Below are 25,173 nucleotides of genomic sequence, written 5' to 3'. Positions count from 1 at the left end.
ATATGATTACACATTTTGTATTTACAATATTTAAACTAATAGAATGACTCGTTTCATTATTATCTTCATATGATTACACATTTTGTATTTGCAATATTTAAACTAATTGAATGACTCGTTTCATTATTATCTTCATATAATTACACATTTTGAATTTGCAATATTTAAACTAATTGAATGACTCGTTTTATTATTATCTTCATATGATTACACATTTTGTATTTGCAATTATCTAAACTAATTGAATAACTCGTTTCATTATTATCTTCATATAATTACACGTTTTGAATTTGCAATATTTAAACTAATTGAATGACTCATTTCATTATTATCTTCATATGATTACACATTTTGAATTTGCAATATCTAAACTAATTGAATGACTCGTTTTATTATTATCTTCATATGATTACACATTTTGAATTTGCAATATCTAAACTAATTGAATGGCTCGTTTCATTATTATCTTCATATAATTACATATTTTGTATTTGCAATTATCTAGACTAATTGAATAACTCGTTTCATTATTATCTTCATATGATTACACATTTTGAATTTGCAATATCTAAACTAATTGAATGACTCGTTTCATTATTATCTTCATATAATTACATATTTTGTATTTGCAATTATCTAGACTAATTGAATAACTCGTTTCATTATTATCTTCATAGGATTACACATTTTGTATTTGCAATTATCTAAACTGATTGAATAACTCGTTTCATTATTATCTTCATATAATTATACATTTTGAATTTGCAATATTTAAACTAATTGAATGACTCGTTTTATTATTATCTTCATATGATTACACATTTTGAATTTGCAATATCTAAACTAATTGAATGGCTCGTTTCATTATTATATTCATATGATTACATATTTTGTATTTACAATATTTAAACTCGTTTCATTATTATCTTCGTATGATTACATATTTTGTATTTGCAATATTTAAACTAATTGAATGGCTCGTTTCATTATTATCTTCATATAATTACACATTTTGAATTTGCAATATTTAAACTAATTGAATGACTCGTTTTATTATTATCTTCATATGATTACACATTTTGTATTTGCAATTATCTAAACTAATTGAATAACTCGTTTCATTATTATCTTCATATAATTACACGTTTTGAATTTGCAATATTTAAACTAATTGAATGACTCATTTCATTATTATCGTCATATGATTACACATTTTGAATTTGCAATATCTAATCTAATTGAATGACTCGTTTTATTATTATCTTCATATGATTACACATTTTGAATTTGCAATATCTAAACTAATTGAATGACTCGTTTTATTATCATCTTCATATGATTACATATTTTGAATTTGCAATATTTAAACTAATTGAATGACTCGTTTTATTATTATCTTCATATGATTACATATTTTGTATTTGTAATTATCTAAACTAATTGAATAACTCGTTTCATTATTATCTTCATATGATTACACATTTTGTATATGCAATATTTAAACTAATTGAATGACTCGTTTCATTATTATCTTCATATGATTACATATTTTGTATTTGCAATATTTAAACTAATTGAATGACTCGTTTCATTATTATCTTCATATTATTGCACATTTTGTTTTTGCAATATTTAAACTAATTGAACAACTCGTATCATTATTATCTTCATATGATTACACATTTTGAATTTGCAATATTTAAACTAATTGAATGACTCGTTTCATTATTATCTTCATATGATTACACATTTTGAATTTGCAATATCTAAACTAATTGAATGACTCGTTTCATTATTATCTTCATATGATTACACATTTTGAATTTGCAATATTTAAACTAATTGAATGACTCGTTTCATTATTATCTTCATATGATTACACACTTTGTATTTGCAATATTTAAACTAATTGAATGACTCGTTTCATTATTATCTTCATATGATTACACATTTTGTATTTACAATATTTAAACTAATAGAATGACTCGTTTCATTATTATCTTCATATGATTACACATTTTGTATTTGCAATATTTAAACTAATTGAATGACTCGTTTCATTATTATCTTCATATAATTACACATTTTGAATTTGCAATATTTGAACTAATTGAATGACTCGTTTTATTATTATCTTCATATGATTACACATTTTGTATTTGCAATTATCTAAACTAATTGAATAACTCGTTTCATTATTATCTTCATATAATTACACGTTTTGAATTTGCAATATTTAAACTAATTGAATGACTCATTTCATTATTATCTTCATATGATTACACATTTTGAATTCGTAATATCTAAACTAATTGAATGACTCGTTTTATTATTGTCTTCATATGATTACACATTTTGAATTTGCAATATCTAAACTAATCGAATGGCTCGTTTCATTATTATCTTCATATAATTACATATTTTGTATTTGCAATTATCTAGACTAATTGAATAACTCGTTTCATTATTATCTTCATATGATTACACATTTTGAATTTGCAATATCTAAACTAATTGAATGACTCGTTTCATTATTATCTTCATATAATTACATATTTTGTATTTGCAATTATCTAGACTAATTGAATAACTCGTTTCATTATTATCTTCATATGATTACACATTTTGTATTTGCAATTATCTAAACTAATTGAATAACTCGTTTCATTATTATCTTCATATAATTATACATTTTGAATTTGCAATATTTAAACTAATTGAATGACTCGTTTTATTATTATCTTCATATGATTACACATTTTGAATTTGCAATATCTAAACTAATTGAATGGCTCGTTTCATTATTATATTCATATGATTACATATTTTGTATTTACAATATTTAAACTCGTTTCATTATTATCTTCGTATGATTACATATTTTGTATTTGCAATATTTAAACTAATTGAATGGCTCGTTTCATTATTATCTTCATATAATTACACATTTTGAATTTGCAATATTTAAACTAATTGAATGACTCGTTTTATTATTATCTTCATATGATTACACATTTTGTATTTGCAATTATCTAAACTAATTGAATAACTCGTTTCATTATTATCTTCATATAATTACACGTTTTGAATTTGCAATATTTAAACTAATTGAATGACTCATTTCATTATTATCTTCATATGATTACACATTTTGAATTTGCAATATCTAATCTAATTGAATGACTCGTTTTATTATTATCTTCATATGATTACACATTTTGAATTTGCAATATCTAAACTAATTGAATGACTCGTTTTATTATCATCTTCATATGATTACACATTTTGAATTTGCAATATTTAAACTAATTGAATGACTCGTTTTATTATTATCTTCATATGATTACATATTTTGTATTTGTAATTATCTAAACTAATTGAATAACTCGTTTCATTATTATCTTCATATGATTACACATTTTGTATATGCAATATTTAAACTAATTGAATGACTCGTTTCATTATTATCTTCATATGATTACATATTTTGTATTTGCAATATTTAAACTAATTGAATGACTCGTTTCATTATTATCTTCATATGATTGCACATTTTGTTTTTGCAATATTTAAACTAATTGAACAACTTGTATCATTATTATCTTCATATGATTACACATTTTGAATTTGCAATATTTAAACTAATTGAATGACTCGTTTCATTATCTTCATATGATTACACATTTTGAATTTGCAATATCTAAACTAATTGAATGACTCGTTTCATTATTATCTTCATATGATTACACATTTTGAATTTGCAATATTTAAACTAATTGAATGACTCATTTCATTACTATCTTCATATGATTACACATTTTGAATTTGCAATATCTAAACTAATTGAATGACTCGTTTCATTATTATCTTCATATAATTACATATTTTGTATTTGCAATTATCTAGACTAATTGAATAACTCGTTTCATTATTATCTTCATATGATTACAAATTTTGTATATGCAATATTTAAACTAATTGAATGACTCGTTTTATTATTATCTTCATATGATTACATATTTTGTATTTGTAATTATCTAAACTAATTGAATAACTCGTTTCATTATTATCTTCATATGATTACACATTTCGTATATGCAATATTTAAACTAATTGAATGACTCGTTTCATTATTATCTTCATATGATTACATATTTTGTATTTGCAATATTTAAACTAATTGAATGACTCGTTTCATTATTATCTTCATATGATTACACATTTTGAATTTGCAATATCTAAACTAATTGAATGACTCGTTTCATTATTATCTTCATATGATTACACATTTTGAATTTGCAATATTTAAACTAATTGAATGACTCATTTCATTACTATCTTCATATGATTACACAAATTGAATTTGCAATATCTAAACTAATTGAATGACTCGTTTCATTATTATCTTCATATAATTACATATTTTGTATTTGCAATTATCTAGACTAATAGAATGACTCGTTTTATTATAATCTTCATATGATTACACATTTTGAATTTGCAATATCTAAACTAATTGAATGGCTCGTTTCATTATTATCTTCATATGATTACACATTTTGAATTTGCAATATCTAAACTAATTGAATGGCTCGTTTCATTATTATCTTCATATAATTACATATTTTGTATTTGCAATTATCTAAACTAATTGAATAACTCGTTTCATTATTATCTTCATATGATTACACATTTTGAATTTGCAATATCTAAACTAATTGAATGACTCGTTTTATTATTATCTTCATATGATTACACATTTTGAATTTGCAATATCTAAACTAATTGAATGACTCGTTTTATTATTATCTTCATATGATTACATATTTTGTATTTGCAATTATCTAAACTAATTGAATAACTCGTTTCATTATTATCTTCATATGATTACACATTTTGTATATGCAATATTTAAACTAATTGAATGACTCGTTTCATTATTATCTTCATATGATTACACACTTTGTATTTGCAATATTTAAACTAATTGAATGACTCGTTTCATTATTATCTTCATATGATTACACATTTTGTATTTACAATATTTAAACTAATAGAATGACTCGTTTCATTATTATCTTCATATGATTACACATTTTGTATTTGCAATATTTAAACTAATTGAATGACTCGTTTCATTATTATCTTCATATAATTACACATTTTGAATTTGCAATATTTAAACTAATTGAATGACTCGTTTTATTATTATCTTCATATGATTACACATTTTGTATTTGCAATTATCTAAACTAATTGAATAACTCGTTTCATTATTATCTTCATATAATTACACGTTTTGAATTTGCAATATTTAAACTAATTGAATGACTCATTTCATTATTATCTTCATTTGATTACACATTTTGAATTTGCAATATCTAAACTAATTGAATGACTCGTTTTATTATTATCTTCATATGATTACACATTTTGAATTTGCAATATCTAAACTAATTGAATGGCTCGTTTCATTATTATCTTCATATAATTACATATTTTGTATTTGCAATTATCTAGACTAATTGAATAACTCGTTTCATTATTATCTTCATATGATTACACATTTTGTATATGCAATATTTAAACTAATTGAATGACTCGTTTCATAATTATCTTCATATGATTACACATTTTGTATTTGCAATATTTAAACTAATTGAATAACTCGTTTCATTATTATCTTTATATGATTACACATTTTGTATTTGCAATATTTAAACTAATTGAATGACTCGTTTCATTATTATCTTCATATGATTACACATTTTGTATTTACAATATTTAAACTAATTGAATAACTCGTTTCATTATTATCTTCATATGATTACACATTTTGTATTTGCAATTATCTAAACTAATTGAATAACTCGTTTCATTATTATCTTCATATAATTATACATTTTGAATTTGCAATATTTAAACTAATTGAATGACTCGTTTTATTATTATCTTCATATGATTACACATTTTGTATTTGCAATTATCTAAACTAATTGAATAACTCGTTTCATTATTATCTTCATATAATTACACGTTTTGAATTTGCAATATTTAAACTAATTGAATGACTCATTTCATTATTATCTTCATATGATTACACATTTTGAATTTGCAATATCTAATCTAATTGAATGACTCGTTTTATTATTATCTTCATATGATTACACATTTTGAATTTGCAATATCTAAACTAATTGAATGACTCGTTTTATTATCATCTTCATATGATTACACATTTTGAATTTGCAATATTTAAACTAATTGAATGACTCGTTTTATTATTATCTTCATATGATTACATATTTTGTATTTGTAATTATCTAAACGAATTGAATAACTCGTTTCATTATTATCTTCATATGATTACACATTTTGTATATGCAATATTTAAACTAATTGAATGACTCGTTTCATTATTATCTTCATATGATTACATATTTTGTATTTGCAATATTTAAACTAATTGAATGACTCGTTTCATTATTATCTTCATATGATTACACATTTTGTATATGCAATATTTAAACTAATTGAATGACTCGTTTCATTATTATCTTCATATGATTACATATTTTGTATTTGCAATATTTAAACTAATTGAATGACTCGTTTCATTATTATCTTCATATGATTGCACATTTTGTTTTTGCAATATTTAAACTAATTGAACAACTCGTATCATTATTATCTTCATATGATTACACATTTTGAATTTGCAATATCTAAACTAATTGAATGGCTCGTTTCATTATTATCTTCATATAATTACATATTTTGTATTTGCAATTATCTAGACTAATTGAATAACTCGTTTCATTATTATCTTCATATGATTACACATTTTGTATATGCAATATTTAAACTAATTGAATGACTCGTTTCATAATTATCTTCATATGATTACACATTTTGTATTTGCAATATTTAAACTAATTGAATAACTCGTTTCATTATTATCTTTATATGATTACACATTTTGTATTTGCAATATTTAAACTAATTGAATGACTCGTTTCATTATTATCTTCATATGATTACACATTTTGTATTTACAATATTTAAACTAATTGAATAACTCGTTTCATTATTATCTTCATATGATTACACATTTTGTATTTGCAATTATCTAAACTAATTGAATAACTCGTTTCATTATTATCTTCATATAATTATACATTTTGAATTTGCAATATTTAAACTAATTGAATGACTCGTTTTATTATTATCTTCATATGATTACACATTTTGTATTTGCAATTATCTAAACTAATTGAATAACTCGTTTCATTATTATCTTCATATAATTACACGTTTTGAATTTGCAATATTTAAACTAATTGAATGACTCATTTCATTATTATCTTCATATGATTACACATTTTGAATTTGCAATATCTAATCTAATTGAATGACTCGTTTTATTATTATCTTCATATGATTACACATTTTGAATTTGCAATATCTAAACTAATTGAATGACTCGTTTTATTATCATCTTCATATGATTACACATTTTGAATTTGCAATATTTAAACTAATTGAATGACTCGTTTTATTATTATCTTCATATGATTACATATTTTGTATTTGTAATTATCTAAACTAATTGAATAACTCGTTTCATTATTATCTTCATATGATTACACATTTTGTATATGCAATATTTAAACTAATTGAATGACTCGTTTCATTATTATCTTCATATGATTACATATTTTGTATTTGCAATATTTAAACTAATTGAATGACTCGTTTCATTATTATCTTCATATGATTGCACATTTTGTTTTTGCAATATTTAAACTAATTGAACAACTCGTATCATTATTATCTTCATATGATTACACATTTTGAATTTGCAATATTTAAACTAATTGAATAACTCGTTTCATTATTATCTTCATATGATTACACATTTTGAATTTGCAATATCTAAACTAATTGAATGACTCGTTTCATTATTATCTTCATATGATTACACATTTTGAATTTGCAATATTTAAACTAATTGAATGACTCATTTCATTACTATCTTCATATGATTACACATTTTGAATTTGCAATATCTAAACTAATTGAATGACTCGTTTCATTATTATCTTCATATAATTACATATTTTGTAGTTGCAATTATCTAGACTAATTGAATAACTCGTTTCATTATTATCTTCATATGATTATACATTTTGTATATGCAATATTTAAACTAATTGAATGACTCGTTTTATTATTATCTTTATATGATTACATATTTTGTATTTGTAATTATCTAAACTAATTGAATAACTCGTTTCATTATTATCTTCATATGATTACACATTTTGTATATGCAATATTTAAACTAATTGAATGACTCGTTTCATTATTATCTTCATATGATTACATATTTTGTATTTGCAATATTTAAACTAATTGAATGACTCGTTTCATTATTATCTTCATATGATTACACATTTTGAATTTGCAATATCTAAACTAATTGAATGACTCGTTTCATTATTATCTTCATATGATTACACATTTTGAATTTGCAATATTTAAACTAATTGAATGACTCATTTCATTACTATCTTCATATGATTACACATTTTGAATTTGCAATATCTAAACTAATTGAATGACTCGTTTCATTATTATCTTCATATAATTACATATTTTGTATTTGCAATTATCTAGACTAATTGAATAACTCGTTTCATTATTATCTTCATATGATTACACATTTTGTATTTGCAATATTTAAACTAATTGAATAACTCGTTTCATTATTATCTTTATATGATTACACATTTTGTATTTGCAATATTTAAACTAATTGAATGACTCGTTTCATTATTATCTTCATATGATTACACATTTTGTATTTACAATATTTAAACTAATTGAATGACTCGTTTCATTATTATCTTCATATGATTACACATTTTGTTTTTGCAATATTTAAACTAATTGAATAACTCGTTTCATTATTATCTTCATATGATTACACATTTTGTATATGCAATATTTAAACTAATTGAATGACTCGTTTCATTATCTTCATATGATTATATATTTTACGGTTTAAATCACCTCATAAATTCAATGCATCGCGTTATTATTATCTCCCTACGATTACATCATTTATGTTCTAAAATTCCCGCCTGAATTCAAAGTACAGACTTATCATCATATGCCAAAGTAACATTACTTTTTTGAATATTAAAAATTCGAGAGCCAATTCAATTAACAACATTGTATTCTCTTTGCACAATATTTACCTATTAGATGAATAACATTTATTATAGCCAAATCAAAGTGATTATACATGTTACATAGTATTTTTTTACGAATGGCTCCGGGATCGTTTTGTATTGTCAGTGGTTCTGACATTTCTTCAGTTTACCACTAAGTGTCATATTAAGTGATATAACGTGACGGTTCGGGTTTTTACGTAAATTTAGTGATAAAGCGTAATATTATTCTTCCTAGTATTTCATTCTATTACATGAGTATGCCATTTTAATTTCTTGTACGCTGTTTGTAGACGCAATCACAATTAACGGGATTTGAAAAGAAAGATTTTGAGTTGGAAAGAAGATTTTTTAATTTGCTCAGATTATTCACTAAATTACGGCGGAATTAAGAATCTGACAAAGAGACGTTTTCAGCGTTTGTTCAAATTTGTCAATTTGTGTGAATTGCTCTCGACTTTAAAAAATCCATCAATCAACTTATATCTCAAACGAGGGAGCTATGGAAAAAAATGAAGCTATTACAATAAAACTGGCTCTGCGGGAAATTAAAGGAAGATGAGTGCCGTAATCGTATCATGGGACGAATTGAATAGAATCCGTGTCGCTAATGATATCCACAGTGTGCCATAACACTGCAGCGGTATGCATTAAGTTAGTATGCTTGTTAATCCACTTCTTCCGCTATTCACCTAAACCACGTGAACAAGGTCATGGCAACTCATGTTTGTTTGTTTTTTCGTCATGTGAATGAATGAAATGTTGGTCTGCAAATATATGGTTAGAGTGATTATTGTGAGAGTGTACGAACAATCCAAAAATGTATACTGCTTAACAACCTAGATGAATCCGTCTAATAAACAAGTTGCCGATCCATGAGTGTAATTCGAACATTCGAAAGAAAAGAGTAGTTAGGAGCATCATAGTTTTGATAAAAAGATGTAGGCAGTACTGGGTTATTAGAGAGACTAATGTTTTATTTTAACAATACCTTATTTCCGGGTGAGACGAATGAAATTCTGACGAGATGAAAGAAATATTTGAAGAATTAGCGTACCAGGATATGGCGGGAGTGCTCAGTTCAAAAAAAACATGAAAATCATCGGTGATGAAAATGGCGCAACCATGTCATTACGCGCAATCAAACATAGATAAATACAGGTTCATGAGCGTAAATCAACTACAACCAAATAACGTATTCAAAGCTTAAAAAAACATGAAAGATTAATGAACGGACCCTAGGTGTATAGCCAGTAGGGTGCTGCCAGCCAGGTGTTTCGGAAAGAGTGGGCAAATCCTGCTCTAGGCGTCTAATCAATATGGGGCTCTAGTACACCAATCTAATAACATTGATGCCCTTTGAGATCTGGTTTGTCAATTTGAGTGAAGGAACATACAAATTTACCTTCCAGAGATGGTGATAATTATTCACCGAGGCGCAAGGAAAACAAAAATAATATTTATATTCTCAGAAAATTGTGGCTATTATTTTATTTGTCATGTCCTATCTCGACAAACATGAACACAAAATGTCAAATTAACAGGCTGCATACTTTAGCATGCAGATTTTCATTCCGTTTCTTTGCATCTGGTGGGTAATATATTTGTGCACTTCATGTTGGCAATAATTTGGAAAACGTGCGATAATTTTGACATGGTCAGTTTTGCTATGTTGTCTGGCTTGACAACTTGGCAAGACATCATCAAAATGCTTTACACCTCGTGACGACAGCTCGTCCAATATGTAGCCCAATAAAATGATAAAGACGGCAACGGAATATGTTTACCTGTAATGCTCTAATTTGATTGGCTATAGTTTGTTGACCTAGATAGTATGCAACTTACCAAAATTCTGGAAATGTACATATAAGTGGTAAAGAGGTCATCAACGTTCTAAGTCATTCAAATATAAACAAAGTGCGCGGAACAGACTATGTAGCCTGCACATACCAACTGACCACCATACCTTTGCACATTTGTTATGTGCTGATAAAATACCAAATGAATGATTCTATTTGTTCCAATATTAAAGGGGAAGTCAAAGTTGCGAATTTTATAGTTGGCTCATCACGTGTCTATATTTTGTTAATTCAAATGCATTTGTTGTTGTTTGAAATTGAATGTGTGTCACATTCTGGGGGTTTTAATACATGTCTCCCAAAGGTTACATACACCGCCATTGTTCTAAATAAAAACGCCTTCATGCAGTTATGACTGTCTATTAAATTGTAACTGTGACGTAATATCGTCTGATTAATTAATAGCAACATAGGGGGCATTCGTTCAAAAACTTTTTGGGGAGTCAAAATTTATGCTCGTTGCTAGCAAACTGTGTTGAAACCATTGGTTGTATTTGCGGATCCCGCGGAAAGCTGTGTTCTAGAATGATGCCGACCTGCAAATATTATGGGTGCGCAAACGACAAGGACCGACACGGCAAAGAAAAATCTTCTTTTTTTTTTTACTTTCCCATGTCCTAAAAAAAGAAGATCGCTTTATGTTATATGGGAGGCAAATATTGGTACGGATTTCAGGGCAAATAATGTCGTCTGTGAAGACCATTTCAAACTGTCAAGACCATCAGGATATTGTTTGAAGGTACAACTCATTTTGCTCAGGTTTTTCCTAGGTTGAAATGAACTCGCCTTCTCTACGCGTTTGATTTCGTTCCCCACACTCTTCACTCGAATAAATTGCAAACGTAATGTTTGCATGGTAACCTTACACAAATGGGAAGCTTCTTATCCCAGTAACAAACACCCAGCGACTACTGAATGCACCGCTCTATAACTGGCGCACCTTATCTTGTGTTCTATTATGGGGTAGCTTATATTTCTGTTTTATATAAACGATTTGCCAGACCATATAATCCCCGGACAGCTAGTGTACGTTTTTAAAGATATACTCAAGGAAATAAGGACGTTCAGTAGAGATATAGTTATGAAACCGAACATATATCTTACATTGGAGTTGAAATGCTTCCAATATGTCAAGGAAAACACATATAAACAGTTGTTCAGCAAATCTCCTAGAATGCGAGGCAAAAAAGTAGATGTTTAAATTGAGAGAGAGCTTCGCTTCTTATACATTTTCACCTAAATACATTTTACACCATTGCCATTGTAATAAATAAATAAATAAATAAATAAATAAATAAATAAATAAATAAATAAATAAATAAATAAATAAATAAATAAATAAATAAATAAATAAATAAATAAATAAATAAATAAATAAATAAATAACCTGCCTGGCACTCATTAAATTCTTATAACTTTTGTAGTTCTTGTTCAATTTACGGAAATAGATTTGCACGATGTGAACTTACTGGGCGGCCGGTATTCTGACCTTGATTTATGACTGGAAACCGTATCTATGGTTTGGAATCCTATAAGTGCTTCTTTGCTGCGTCTAAATTTTACGTTGAAATTATATGATCGAACTGTTTCCGTTTTGATCACCTGGCTGCCATGGAAACTAAACACAGCAAATACATCCAAATGAAACCTGAATCTAAGCTTAGCCTAGTTCTATAAGCGCAGTGTCACTTCGAACATTAAACATAAACTTACCGGAAAATCATATACTTGTCTATTGCATGTCACTTGGGTACATCTCTGGTAGCCTGTCTTGTTGTCGCATATACCGGCGTGTATGGATCGTCAAATGACACCGACCTTGTAAAATCACGGTATCCTAATTTCCCCGAGACTACGCAAATTATTATACACGACGGCTATCCAATCACATGTAATCGCTCGTCATTGAGCTTCTCCTACGTCGAATGACCACAACCCATTGGCGGCGACAGCATCGAGTACGGGCATGAAGTTCGAGACAAGAGCTCGTCGTTTCGATCACATGCTAAACGCGTGGACCAGAAGCACATCGTCGGCGCGACAGCCTCGATCACGGGTTTGGAACGTGAGACAGGGCGTCTACTCTTAAGGTACAGTTGCAATCATCCATATACTAGTACAACACGATTTGGCGTAACACTGTGGTTTGGTGTTAAACGCTAATGTATATCGGTATAAGATCGTAGATGTTTCACCTTCCATTCAATTCGCTAAAACGAAGGTCATTCAACAAAACTAGATATAATCAAAATATAATGACATGAGTGTTCTCTATTTCCACGTTACGTGTAAGGGTAGCATTTCATACATAAATCGTCTATCCACTGAAAAATGATTGCAACGAACAGATATCATGTCATTTCGCTTGTTTAATTTCGAGATACAATAGCATACTAGTACCTTGTCTATTTTTTCTGTAGGTATCACGGAATCCTTGAATTGAATTGAACCCAGCGAAGAGAGAAACCTGCGTTGTTTCTCCCAATGCTAGCAATGCCTTCGAAAAAGCGCAACAAAGTGGACGATGTTCGGACGGTGGACTTAAAGGCGTCGCAGACGACGCTGAGAAAACGAGCGTGGTTTGTAAATAAGTCAGAGCTTTCATCCAGGCTGAAAAAGGGGCCTATGTTGAAGCTCATAGTGTTGTTTGTGACGCCAGTTGTTATTTTGTTCTCTGTGATAAGTGTAGGAATACATGATCACGCGCATAAGAGCAAGTCAATTGCCACCGATGAAGACGTCCTGATTTCAAGCACACATTTGTACGATGTGATAACGTATATTGAGGCAGAGCGCTGCAGCTTGGTTAACTCGTTTATCGTTAACAGAACTGTATCGAACTCGCGTGTCCCTCCACCATATACGTGCTGCAATAAGTCATTGGCTAAATTCCCTTGGTCAAGCAGGTCATTGATAATAAATAACAATACATTTGAATCAGGGGAAGATGTGGTTCGCTTTTATGAAAATACAATAATAACCGACTACACTGGCCTGTTTGAGACAGTGGTTAAGTACCAAGACGACATCGCTTACCTGACTACGCAAATCTTATTAGCCATACAAACCATCGATGAAGGCGATATCTGGCAGAACTTGATGTCTTATTTAATGTTGATAAAAACTCAAGAAAATATAGAGGTTGAGAGAATGGTTGGGCAGCTTTATTTTTTTAATTTCACATTCCCAACATACGAGTATTTCCTGATGTATTGCCGAGCCGTTAGTGTTGGGAGCATGACCATTAACGCCGCTATGGCGTATTCGCCTGATGTTAAGGACACGTTCACGGAGAATGTTGCTGTTCTGAGCTCGGATTCCCAGTATTCCATAGAAACCACACGTAGAAACCTGAGAATGGACTACCTAGACGGCGACAACGAGACAACAGTAGGGCAATGGAGGGAGTATGTGGATAACTTGTATACACTATCTCTTGCGGTAACTGATTCAGTACATCGAATCGAGAATTTGAGCATCGCCGACTTGGACAGCATGAGCACATCGACGAAAATGAACCTGTTCTTGGACGTGCTTGCTTTGTTAGTAAGCGCTATTGTAGCCCCCGTTACACTAGGAATCATCCTTAATATCACTAAGCAACTACGGGAATCAGTTGAAAAAATTGCAGGACAAACCTCCATGTTAAACACCGAGAAAAGAAAAGCAGACGGGCTGTTAACTCAGATGTTACCGGCGAAAGTGGCCGAAGACCTCAAGAACAATAAGCACAACAAGGCGGAAACATTCGAGGAGGTAACCGTGTTCTTTTCTGATGTAGTAGACTTCATGAAATATGTAACCATGATGAACCCAGTGAATGTTATACGTATGTTGAATAGTCTATATTCATGTTTTGATGCTCGAATTAAGCTATATGATGTTTACAAAGTGGAGACAATCGGCGAAGTCTACATGTGTGTATCAGGTAAAAGCAGCTGAAAATATTTTTTTTAATTATTCATACAATAGTTGTGATTTGTCATATTCTTGTACATACAGTATATGTATATATGCATTGGCTGTGTGATCACCCGCACAGAGAAGTTCATGGTTAGACCCCCCCCCCCAGCTGACTGTACTCACCAGAGTACATTGCGAGTAAACTGTCAAACACGCGGTACTGGGTTTGTTAGAATAACATAGTGTCAGATCGGATGTGAACGATAATTCTTGTACTGCCCTTGTCTTCGAGCACGGTAACTAACCCAAACTTAAACGCACAGAGTTGCGGATTTCCGCGTGATGATTTGATTGCACCCTTATATGCCCCCATAATTAAGGCTCCAATGTATGTCTGTAAAATGGCTTCTCTGTATGGTGAACGGACGATTAAAAACAATAAAATTTTCAAAATATATCCATTTGTTTGGAATTGTTTTAATAGCCACTCAAGTGTACGTCTTAAAATGATAAATTATTTGTTTTATAAAAAATCATGTTAGGAGCTAAATTTACGTGAAAGTGAAGGTGCGGGGTTTAGCATATAGCTTCTGCGAACTCTATGAGTTTGATCTATATCGCTTTATATTTATTTTACGAATAGTTTTAGAAAACTTATTTACAATTACAAGTAATTGTAGTTTATTCTAAATGAGAAATTTGAGGAATTTTGTCCAACATTTTCTATAAAAAAAATCGAGGCAATGAACGTGGTCTGACGTATATGCGAATAATAATACTCATCCTTTGTAGGTTTGCCTAACCGGAATGGAAATCGACACGCCGGTGAGGTCGCTATGATGGCACTGCATATGCAACGCAGTATGGGAGAAATAAAGGTACCCGGATATGACAATCTGAAGCTAGAACTAAGATGCGGACTTAATTCCGGTAAGGCGTTTGACGTCATTCAGTCGTCAAATAAGTGGAATTCAGTTACGGGAGCATATATGTCACCTAATCAGCCAGAAATGTGATCTTAATTGGCAACTGATTGTGGCATTGTCGTTGAAGGAGACAATCCACAGATTTAAGTTAATTAGATGATTTCCGAGGTCGGTTACATTGCATGGGGTACTTTCATATAGGAATGTTACACTAAAAATTGATCCGTTTTTATGGGTAACCATCGTAAGAATCACACGGACTCGCAAACTCGATGAAATCATTTTCTCAATTTCTGACAACAGATTCTATGATGTCATACTTTACTCATGATCCTTTGCTTGAGAATCAAGAAGGCTGACTACATAATACTGATGAAAAGTTGAATATCTAGAGAATGAAAAGTGATATAAAAAAACTGTAAATTGCATTCTCTTACATTTGTGGAGCTTTTCCTTGAGGGTCATTATGTTGTTTGGCTTGATGTTTCCTTTAATGGCAATGGAAATCAAACAAAAGGCAGGATATCAACTTGCCAAAGAGGGCACACTTGTCAACACACTGGAAAAAAGAAAGGCATGATACTAGCGAGACGATAGGTTGTCAAGGTAGTGCCGTGCAAGAAGACTGCATTTCAAACGCTCTAGTGGCTGCTATAATCATCGTCGATTCAGTTGTTGATCGGTCAAGATAAACGATGACACGGAATTCCCTTCCAAGTTCTCGGTAATGCATTCGATTGGTTTTGTAACGTGAAATCAGATCAAAGCTCACCCATCGTGCGCATGTGCAGTTTAGAAGTCCTGTTTTTTCAATCTGGTTAAAAAGATTGATCAAAATTGTTAGCAGTCAGAAATGCATAAAAAGTTGGCCAGACCTTCGATCTCTAATATAGATAGGAAAATTAACAGGGAGTAACTGGTCATGGTCACTGTCATTGGCTTGCTTGATTTCGTTATCTGCCCAATTGTTGTATCTTCCATGCTCCCTCGGCGGAACAGATTAGGTTTCTATCCAGTGACGTCGACGGACCTAGTATTCCTGGAAATATTATAATTTACATAATATACAGAGGACAGTTGACAACAAAATCTATGCCCACTTCGTTATTATATTTTTCGTTCACACTTTCATTGTTAACACTTTCATTTCATTTTTGCGATGTCCTGGAACGCCTTTAAGCACATATAACATAACACATTACACGTTCATAGTGTACCATTATTAGTAAACACACTGCATGTCTTCTTCTCGACGTCTGCTAGCGGTCCCCCGATTTCCTCACAAAATGATGTAAAGACGCATCTAGAAAACCTAACTGCGTTCTTCGTCTTCGGTGCATCTTTATTTTCTACTAGTGTGTCAAGTTCTTCTTCTGAACTGACGCTAAATCGTCCAGTCTTTCGAGGCGGACCATCGATATCAGCGACCGAACTAGCAGACGACATATTGGAAATCACACGATCAGGTGACGAGTGACGTCATCCTCGGGCACTTGTTGATGTACTAGTCTTCCTAAGGAACTAGTAATTTGCCTGGCGTTACTATGGTAATTTAGCCGATAACACGTGATCCTGTTTTGACCAATTACAGTACAGTATTAACGAGTGATGTGTTATAAATCAGTTTAGGCTACTTAATAGGACACATTGCTCCATCTGCCTGTTCACGTGATATGAAAATTGAACTCAAACGTAAAGGATACATATGTTTTATCTATCACTGCCCATGAAGTGTGGTATTTGGAACAATAAGTCTCGCTTTCGACGAGATGTGAGCGGTCATTTGCGTCGAAGATATATTAACCGCCGTCGAGATTTCGTTGAGAGCAAAAAAAGTATACATGTTTGGTTAATATTGCTGCATCATCCATTCGGTTTCCAGGCTCATGTGTTGCTGGAGTGGTTGGCATAGCAACACCAAGATATTGTTTATTTGGCGACACTGTGAATACAGCATCGCGAATGGAATCCAGCTCTTTGCGTAAGTAATCACCAACTCTCATCTCATATGCTATGAATACACCTTATTTGCATATGACAGTTGAGATCACGTTAAATCACGTGGCCACGCAAAATGTTATGCCCGCTCCTTACAAATAGTGTTTCTACCGCGTTCACGTCCACTAACGTCGACATTGTGAATTTCTTTCGTTTTTTGGTGAAAAAAAAACTGAAAAAAAAAATGATTTTGACAAGAAAATTCAGAAAAATATTAAGAATAATTCATAACGACATGGTATGAACCTATAAACAATTTTAATAATTACCGACTACACAAGAATATTACACAAAAATATAATTCGCTATATTCTCTATATTTTTGGCTTTTTTTGTCTTGAATTATGAATGAAATTACAAACTATGTAGTGTGTTCAACAACTCATGTATGAACAATAACTTGAATAAATATGATTTTACTTGGTAAAAATACTGTATTTTTCTGCATAAAAACGAAAAAATTTCACGATGTCGAAAACGGGAAGTCTTTATCGCAGTGTTCACTGTTCGCCTGACCTATGTAAAGCGGTGGACATAAGACACTAGAAGGAGCGAGAAAAACAAAGTCTCGTGGCTTTCTCGTTATCAACGAGATTTTGGCAGCCATTTGCAAATACAATGGCTGCCATGTCACTCGCTCTAGCTCCACTAAAGGGAAGCACCGTACGAGTTCAATACGTCAAGTTAGTAATACGAAGATGGCGATTAATATAATTATTCAAAAAACATAAAAAATAAATGCACTGTCTGAATCGAATCATGAAACTATGCACCACGCTACTTACTTCTTTTAGTTATTTTTTCCCTGATACGCATTCGGGTAACCTCTCATATTTCAGCGGGGCGAATTCAAGTCAGTCAGAGCACGTGTAGAATACTGAATATATTGGGGAAGTTTAATTTAAGCCCACGTGGTCAAATGGAAATAAAGGTAAGAATGATTTACCTTGTTATGTGTGTAATTACACTGATCCGCGCATTAACCATATTACTTTGTTCCACGATATATGAGAGTTATGAGTTCTTGCGCCCTCGCCGACGGATCCAATTCAAGCGCAACCTAGCGAGTTCGTCTAAGTGATTCTATTCGACCACGTCGATGTTGTAGAAGAAGATGTCATACCTTTTTTTCTCTCCTAACTCCTAAGAGGTTGACTCATTCAGTCTTCGGTCTGGGAATAGGACCGCCTTCAACACACAATTTAGTACGGTGGAGAAACGTACTATACATATGTGACTATACTATGTGACCTGTTGTAGTGGACCACTATATTACATTATGTTCTGTGGTGTCCAACTGTAGCCCGCTATACGGCATGACGCTGTGGTCCCGGTTATGTCAAAGTGTACTGCCCTGTATTTAAAGGGCGGTAGTCGCGCTGCGCATGTGCGACATCTGTGTTCATAAACATTGATTTTCCCACAATCCAATGCGCTCTTCTAATGGAATCACAAGTATGAGGTTCGACCTGGGCGCGACTTGCACTAATTACCGCTCATGACTCCTTCAATAATTTCTAAACATCTTATAAAATACCTAACCTAGCTTAGTAACGTCTCAGTTTATACTCGTTGATCTGCGCAACAAAGTCGCCATCTTTGTTTATACACGGTTACTAAAAAAGGACAGACAAGAACAATTAAACAGGCATTTTATGAAACTGGCGGAAAATGTTGAATACATTTTCAACGATTTCTACGGCGTCTACAAAAAAAATGGTAAGACTTTAAACAAAATGGCAGTGACGCGAAAGCAAAACGATAAAATGTACTCTAATAAGCCCCCAAATCACATAAAACCGTCATAAGTACGCACAGTAGTATACTAAAAATTCATTTGGTAGTATTTTTTATAATATAATGTATTTTGAAATAATGACTTACGGGTTAGAATTTTCGTCACTTTTTCTTCCGGGACTCAAGCTTACTTTCAGGATAACAGTGAAAACGATAAATGACGATTCTCTATTCTGAATGTTATCACAGTCACAAAGAGTACTCATCCGAAATGTAAATTTAGTTCTTCGTAATAAACGTGGATATTCTATCGAAAACGAACTGAAAATTTCAAATTCGCGGGGCATCATGTTATCGACACAAAAATGAAACAAAATGGTGGACCTTGAAATCTCAAGCAATAGAGGGCGTACACAGCGCGACACGCATCCTTGAGGGATTAGGCAGATTCACACCTTTTAACAAAATCGTTTCCTAACCGTCTTTTTTAGTAACCGTGGTTTATATGACTTCACTTGATTTCGCGTTCACATGTCTTGTCCATTTCATAACACATATTTCGCTTTGTTACAGGGGAAAGGAACAATGATGACATATTGGTTATTGGGGAAGAAGAACTCGACGCATTATTAATTTAATAATGTTATAAATTGTACCCTTATCTAGAGACGTTGTTTAACATTGAAAAACAGTTCCTGCTGTTTAATAGTTTGAAAAACTGATTAGTAATTGTGGTTGTGCAATGACAATGATCGATTTCATGATTCAATTCTGTAATAACTGTCACGTGAACTTATTTTTTGGATCTGGTGTTTATGATACTATAAGACCCATCAAAGCGTGGCATGGCATACATGCGTACTATAGTGAAAAGAGCATTCAGTTGTGCCAACTTCCGTCTTGGTGTGCCTATAGTATAAGAAATTCGTAGATGAGTATGTTAAAAGGTCGTATATTAATCAATTTCTGATAGATGGGGTTTCAGCACAGTCGCTGAATACGGTTTTTGAAACCAAAATACCGAGAATAAGAATGTCTTATTTGAAAAAAAATATATCACAGCTATGTTCAGTTAACAAATCTATGAACGAGTACAAAATGTTAATGTAATGTGTTGTTGTAATCACTTCATGACTCTCACAAAACTAACAATGAAAATTTGTCGGCCATACTTATAACAGTGAAAGTTCAGGGTTTTTTTTTCATACTATATTGATGAAAAATATCATCAAATTGAGTCAAAGCTCTCTATTATCCACTGTTTAGCAGTGCAAGTTTTAAAGGTGTATTGTGTTTTTGGATTGTCATGTGACATGTTTGATGGCAAATATATTGATGAATATACCATAGACTGAAAAGGGCCGCCAAAATCTCGCGATCATCTCGCTCTCTCAACGAGATCTTGGCGACCATTTGCACCTCAAGTCAATTGCAAGAACTATTCATATTACGTGCACACACAAAATAATTTAATGAAGCAAATTAAACTTGACATTTAGAAATATTTGAATACAAATGTATACGACATGATTTGTTACTCAAATATTGTGGTTTATTTACATAAATTATAATTAATATATATTGTAATTAATATACCATGTATCATTATTAACTCAATGATAATGACGACTAAAACAACGCAAATCATATTAACACATACAGTATATTGCCACTGTGTGCACGTGTAGTCGTCACGCGCCGACGATATTTAAATATGTAAATACCTTGTTCATTGTATCATTCAGAAAATCGAATTAACAAATTATTGGTCATATTATCAAACATTACCATATCATAAATATATACACCTATAAATAAGTTTATTGGAATTTGTAGATAGATTTCTATATTGTACTACGTACTATGTACTACTTGATTGACTTATCCGACTCGTACTTTGTGTAAGATTGTACGTATAACTGTTAGCCAGTATAAGCAATCAGTGTGAATTAAAGTCTTGTATATAAGTTTTTCTTCGAAGAGTATTGTAATTTATGCAATGATAATGGAGGCACCTAGACGAAGAGACCATCATTTTTAACAACGCAACTTGCTTTAGGTGTATTCATCACGACTACAAGTTGTCGCACATTTTGAATTTCCAGAAGTAGAAGGCTAGGTTACCTATATGTTTATTAAAGGGCGATGGTCGTCGCGCTGCGTATGTGCGTCATTTGTGTTGATAACATTTGATTTTCCCACAATCCAATGCGCTCTTTCAATGGAAATCACAAGTACGAGGTTTGACCCGAGCGCGACTTGCACTAATTAACGCCGGTGACTCCTTCGATACCTTCCAATCATCTAAAAAATACCTAATTAAAGCTTGGTAACGTCCCAGTTTGTACTCGTTCATCTGCGCAACGGTCAAAGTCGCCATCTCTGTTTATATGAGACCCATATATCTCGCGCATGCGTGGCGCGATGACAACCGCCCTTTAACAATTTGAACATCCATGTATTCAACAAATACACCTTATTCGTTCGTATACCATTTGTGTTGGTCTGATTCCAAAGATAAACGCATCATACACATGAACATTCTGTGCCATAACTTAGTAGCCATGTCGCGTCGGCATTCCGGGAAAGTTCTGTTTTCAATAAAATTGGTGTAATACGCCATATTCAATTTGATTGGGTATTGGGTACGCATGCGTACGAGTTCACCTAGGCAGTCAACGGTCAATGGGTCTTCATCATAGTAGAATTTATTCGCAAACAGATGCGGCTGCTGTAACATAACAGGTAGGTCTCTGTGCGTCATGATACACACTCCATGGACGTGTCTACCGCGACAAAAAAAATTGCCTTTGTGCATATGGTCCCAGAATTTGGCACGTGCTAAATATAGAGAGCTCTTGGGGAATCCTCCGGGGGCGTCCGCGAGTCTATTCAAAGTTGGGTAAAAATATTCACTTGGACTTTGCGTATCCTTTAGCCACTCATACAGATCCATCCCGTCAGTGAATATGTATTCGACAAATTGTCGGCTCAAAACCGAGTGAAATTCACCCTTGTAAAAGGTTATATCTCTTGGCGGGGGGTCTTTCCGGTAGGCCGTTCTCAGCAATTTGTCGTTACGTATAAGGTGTACTAAGTCCAGCCTATAGTACTGCATATTGGGTATGCTTGTGACGTCATTACTACCGTTGTAAAGCTTCAATATTTGCACAATTTCCCGGTTTGTTTTAAGGGGGAACTCTTGCCCGGCCAAGTTCAAATAATACTTCCATTCTCTACCTGTCTTCAACAGGTCGCGCATGCAAATTAGCTCAGCAGTTACCTGGTCAATGGATTGATAGGTTACACGCACGTTTTCGGATGAAATAAACACATTGTTGAAGCAGCGAGCGATGTCGTTCATCGCCTGGTGCAGTTCCCATGGCGACTTCTGGTCAACATGAATGCAATAGAAATTCTGCGGTCTGTAAATGGCGCGTAACAGCTGTTCCACCTGATTGGCAGATTTGTACATCAAAATGGCGTACGCTAATGGGAAATCCGATTCATCTGCTGGAGAGGGATCAGTGTAGTAGCCCCGAGATGATTTAAAGGCCGTGCAATTCGTTGTCAGATTATGAAATTCAAAATCGCGAATAGCTGTTTTTAATCGATTTTCTTTTTCTGTTTGAAAAGTCGCGTTTGATATTTCCCCCCGAAAAACATCCATACATACGGGAGATATTCCTTTTGGTACCATGGACAAATCCTGATTTGTGGGCAATGTTGCGTCTTTGGAGAAGACTGCATCGACAGTCTGAGTGGCATCATCGGAGGTGGTCTTACCGATATCGACATCTTCTGATTTCGTCGTGCCGACAGCGGCTTCTTCAGGTTTCGTCGTAACTAGTTTATTATTCAACTCTTCATCGGAAAGTATTGCTGAAGATGCTTTACCATCTGTGACAGTTTGTGTGTTACTGTTGTTCGATTGGTAACCTTTTTCACGTGTTCTCGGTGACGATACTGTAGCAATACCGCCATGGGCAATGTTATCTAATTTCCTAATATTCAATCGAGCTTCATAATTGGGCGACTCTTCATGAAATTTAACAGCATTTCTTAAATGTTTAGTCACAAAATTATTACCCCTGTCATTATAAGCAGCCACATCACGTCCTCCAGATTCGTGGTTATCGAATGTACCGGCCTCTAATCGGACTCGGCGGAGTCGTTGGGTGTTTTCCTGTGTCGCATAGTGCAGGTAAACGATACACAATACCATGTAGGCAATAATGGCATAAAATAACGATCGCAAAAATGGCATTCTTTTGACCCTGAACTTCATCACACATCAGTCAGCCAGTCACATGGTACATCAATTCAAATAAAAACACACTGACATTATTGGCCTGATATCTCAGTAGTAATGTCCATCCATTCTGTCCGGTATTAGCCATCACGTAACGCCCAGAAAAGCGCCGTGGTACAGATAACAACAGACTGTATTGACGTATACCGGATGTAGTTTGACAATATGCAAATATCTATAATCCCACCACCACATGTTACGCACACTAAATCGGGACGCATAAAAATAGGACTATGTGTGTATCCTGACGCGTATTTTCTGCAACCTCCTAAACTGTTATTTTATTTCAAATATTCAAAGATTAAACGGATAGAGTTTCACCATAGACCTTAAAAGACTTTTAAGGTCTATGGTTTCACATATATATTCGATATTATGTTGTAGGGAGCAGATTGCAAAACATCGTACGTGTTTATTGCTAATAGCCCTTGATCAATTGTTTGACATGTATTCAAGGCCCCATTGAAAAATAAACAAATGGGTATTTATAAAATGAAATCATTTCACATGTACACATGTGATTCGAATATTGCCTTTATATTTGTGTAACTGTGACGAAATACACGTTTAATAACACACGACACGGTAACCTACTGTGACTTGCACATTTGCCATTCCGATTCCAAATTTAGTTTTGGAAGTCTTAAGGTAGAGATGCAGGTTCGTGGGCACTCAGAGTGATTTTTTTTTTTTTTTTTTTTTTTGCTTTTTCTTACCCAGACCGTCTTGGCTAGATAGTGTTAAAATTTCGGAGTGTTGTCATTGTTGGAACATACTCAAAAATCAATTTTAAAATATAGGGAACCCAGGCACGCGTATGTGATTACAAGTCCTGAAAGTTTGTTTGCGATGCTCTTTGATTGACAAGTCACTGTTGATGTTATATGTAAATGTTGCTGGCCTCAGTTACGGAGCAGCCGGTGTGCGACTTCCTGTCTTGGCTCTCTGTTTATTTACCTCAAGCGCGATCAACTAGCAAACTACAAAAACAGACAAGACGTAGACGCTTCCAGCATGCAAGCGGAATGAAACAAAACATACACTAGTAACTGATAAGTATTTTTTTTTCACCCTTAAATAAATTGATTTTTCATTTATTTTCATGTACGAGGTAGCGTCGATAGGGCGATTTAATTTTCGCGCAAAACAAGGCCACAATTTCTTTTGTTTTCTTGGTGCATAGATTTCAAGCTTTTTCGCAA

The 25,173-nt window shown here is 32.3% G+C and overlaps 1 protein-coding gene across 1 annotated transcript; it reads left to right on the top strand.

Annotated features, from left to right (window-relative positions):
- The first annotated feature begins 13,588 nt into the window (after positions 1 to 13,588).
- LOC102809919 (uncharacterized) lies at positions 13,589 to 20,292 on the top strand. The gene is made up of 5 exons (XM_006819861.3): positions 13,589 to 15,023; positions 15,791 to 15,928; positions 17,807 to 17,905; positions 18,762 to 18,853; positions 20,233 to 20,292. The coding sequence occupies exons 1-5, from the start codon at positions 13,589 to 13,591 to the stop codon at positions 20,290 to 20,292; spliced, it is 1,824 nt and encodes a 607-aa protein (XP_006819924.2).
- The last annotated feature ends 4,881 nt before the right edge of the window (positions 20,293 to 25,173 follow it).

This window comes from Saccoglossus kowalevskii, chromosome 15 (assembly GCF_978046115.1).
Source record: "Saccoglossus kowalevskii chromosome 15, keSacKowa6.1, whole genome shotgun sequence".
In the NCBI taxonomy this organism is placed as follows: domain Eukaryota; kingdom Metazoa; phylum Hemichordata; class Enteropneusta; family Harrimaniidae; genus Saccoglossus; species Saccoglossus kowalevskii.
The sequence above is the reverse complement of the archived record's forward strand: the minus strand, read 5'-3'. Positions and strand labels throughout refer to the sequence as shown.

What these genes read in the sequence shown, in the direction of transcription:
- LOC102809919 (XM_006819861.3), top strand. Translation starts at nt 13,589, where the DNA reads ATGCCTTCGAAAAAGCGCAACAAAGTGGACGATGTTCGGACGGTGGAC. An exon ending in AGTCTACATGTGTGTATCAG is followed by an intron (nt 15,024 to 15,790) that starts GTAAAAGCAGCT and finishes CATCCTTTGTAG; the next exon opens with GTTTGCCTAACCGGAATGGA. An exon ending in GTGGTCAAATGGAAATAAAG is followed by an intron (nt 18,854 to 20,232) that starts GTAAGAATGATT and finishes GCTTTGTTACAG; the next exon opens with GGGAAAGGAACAATGATGAC.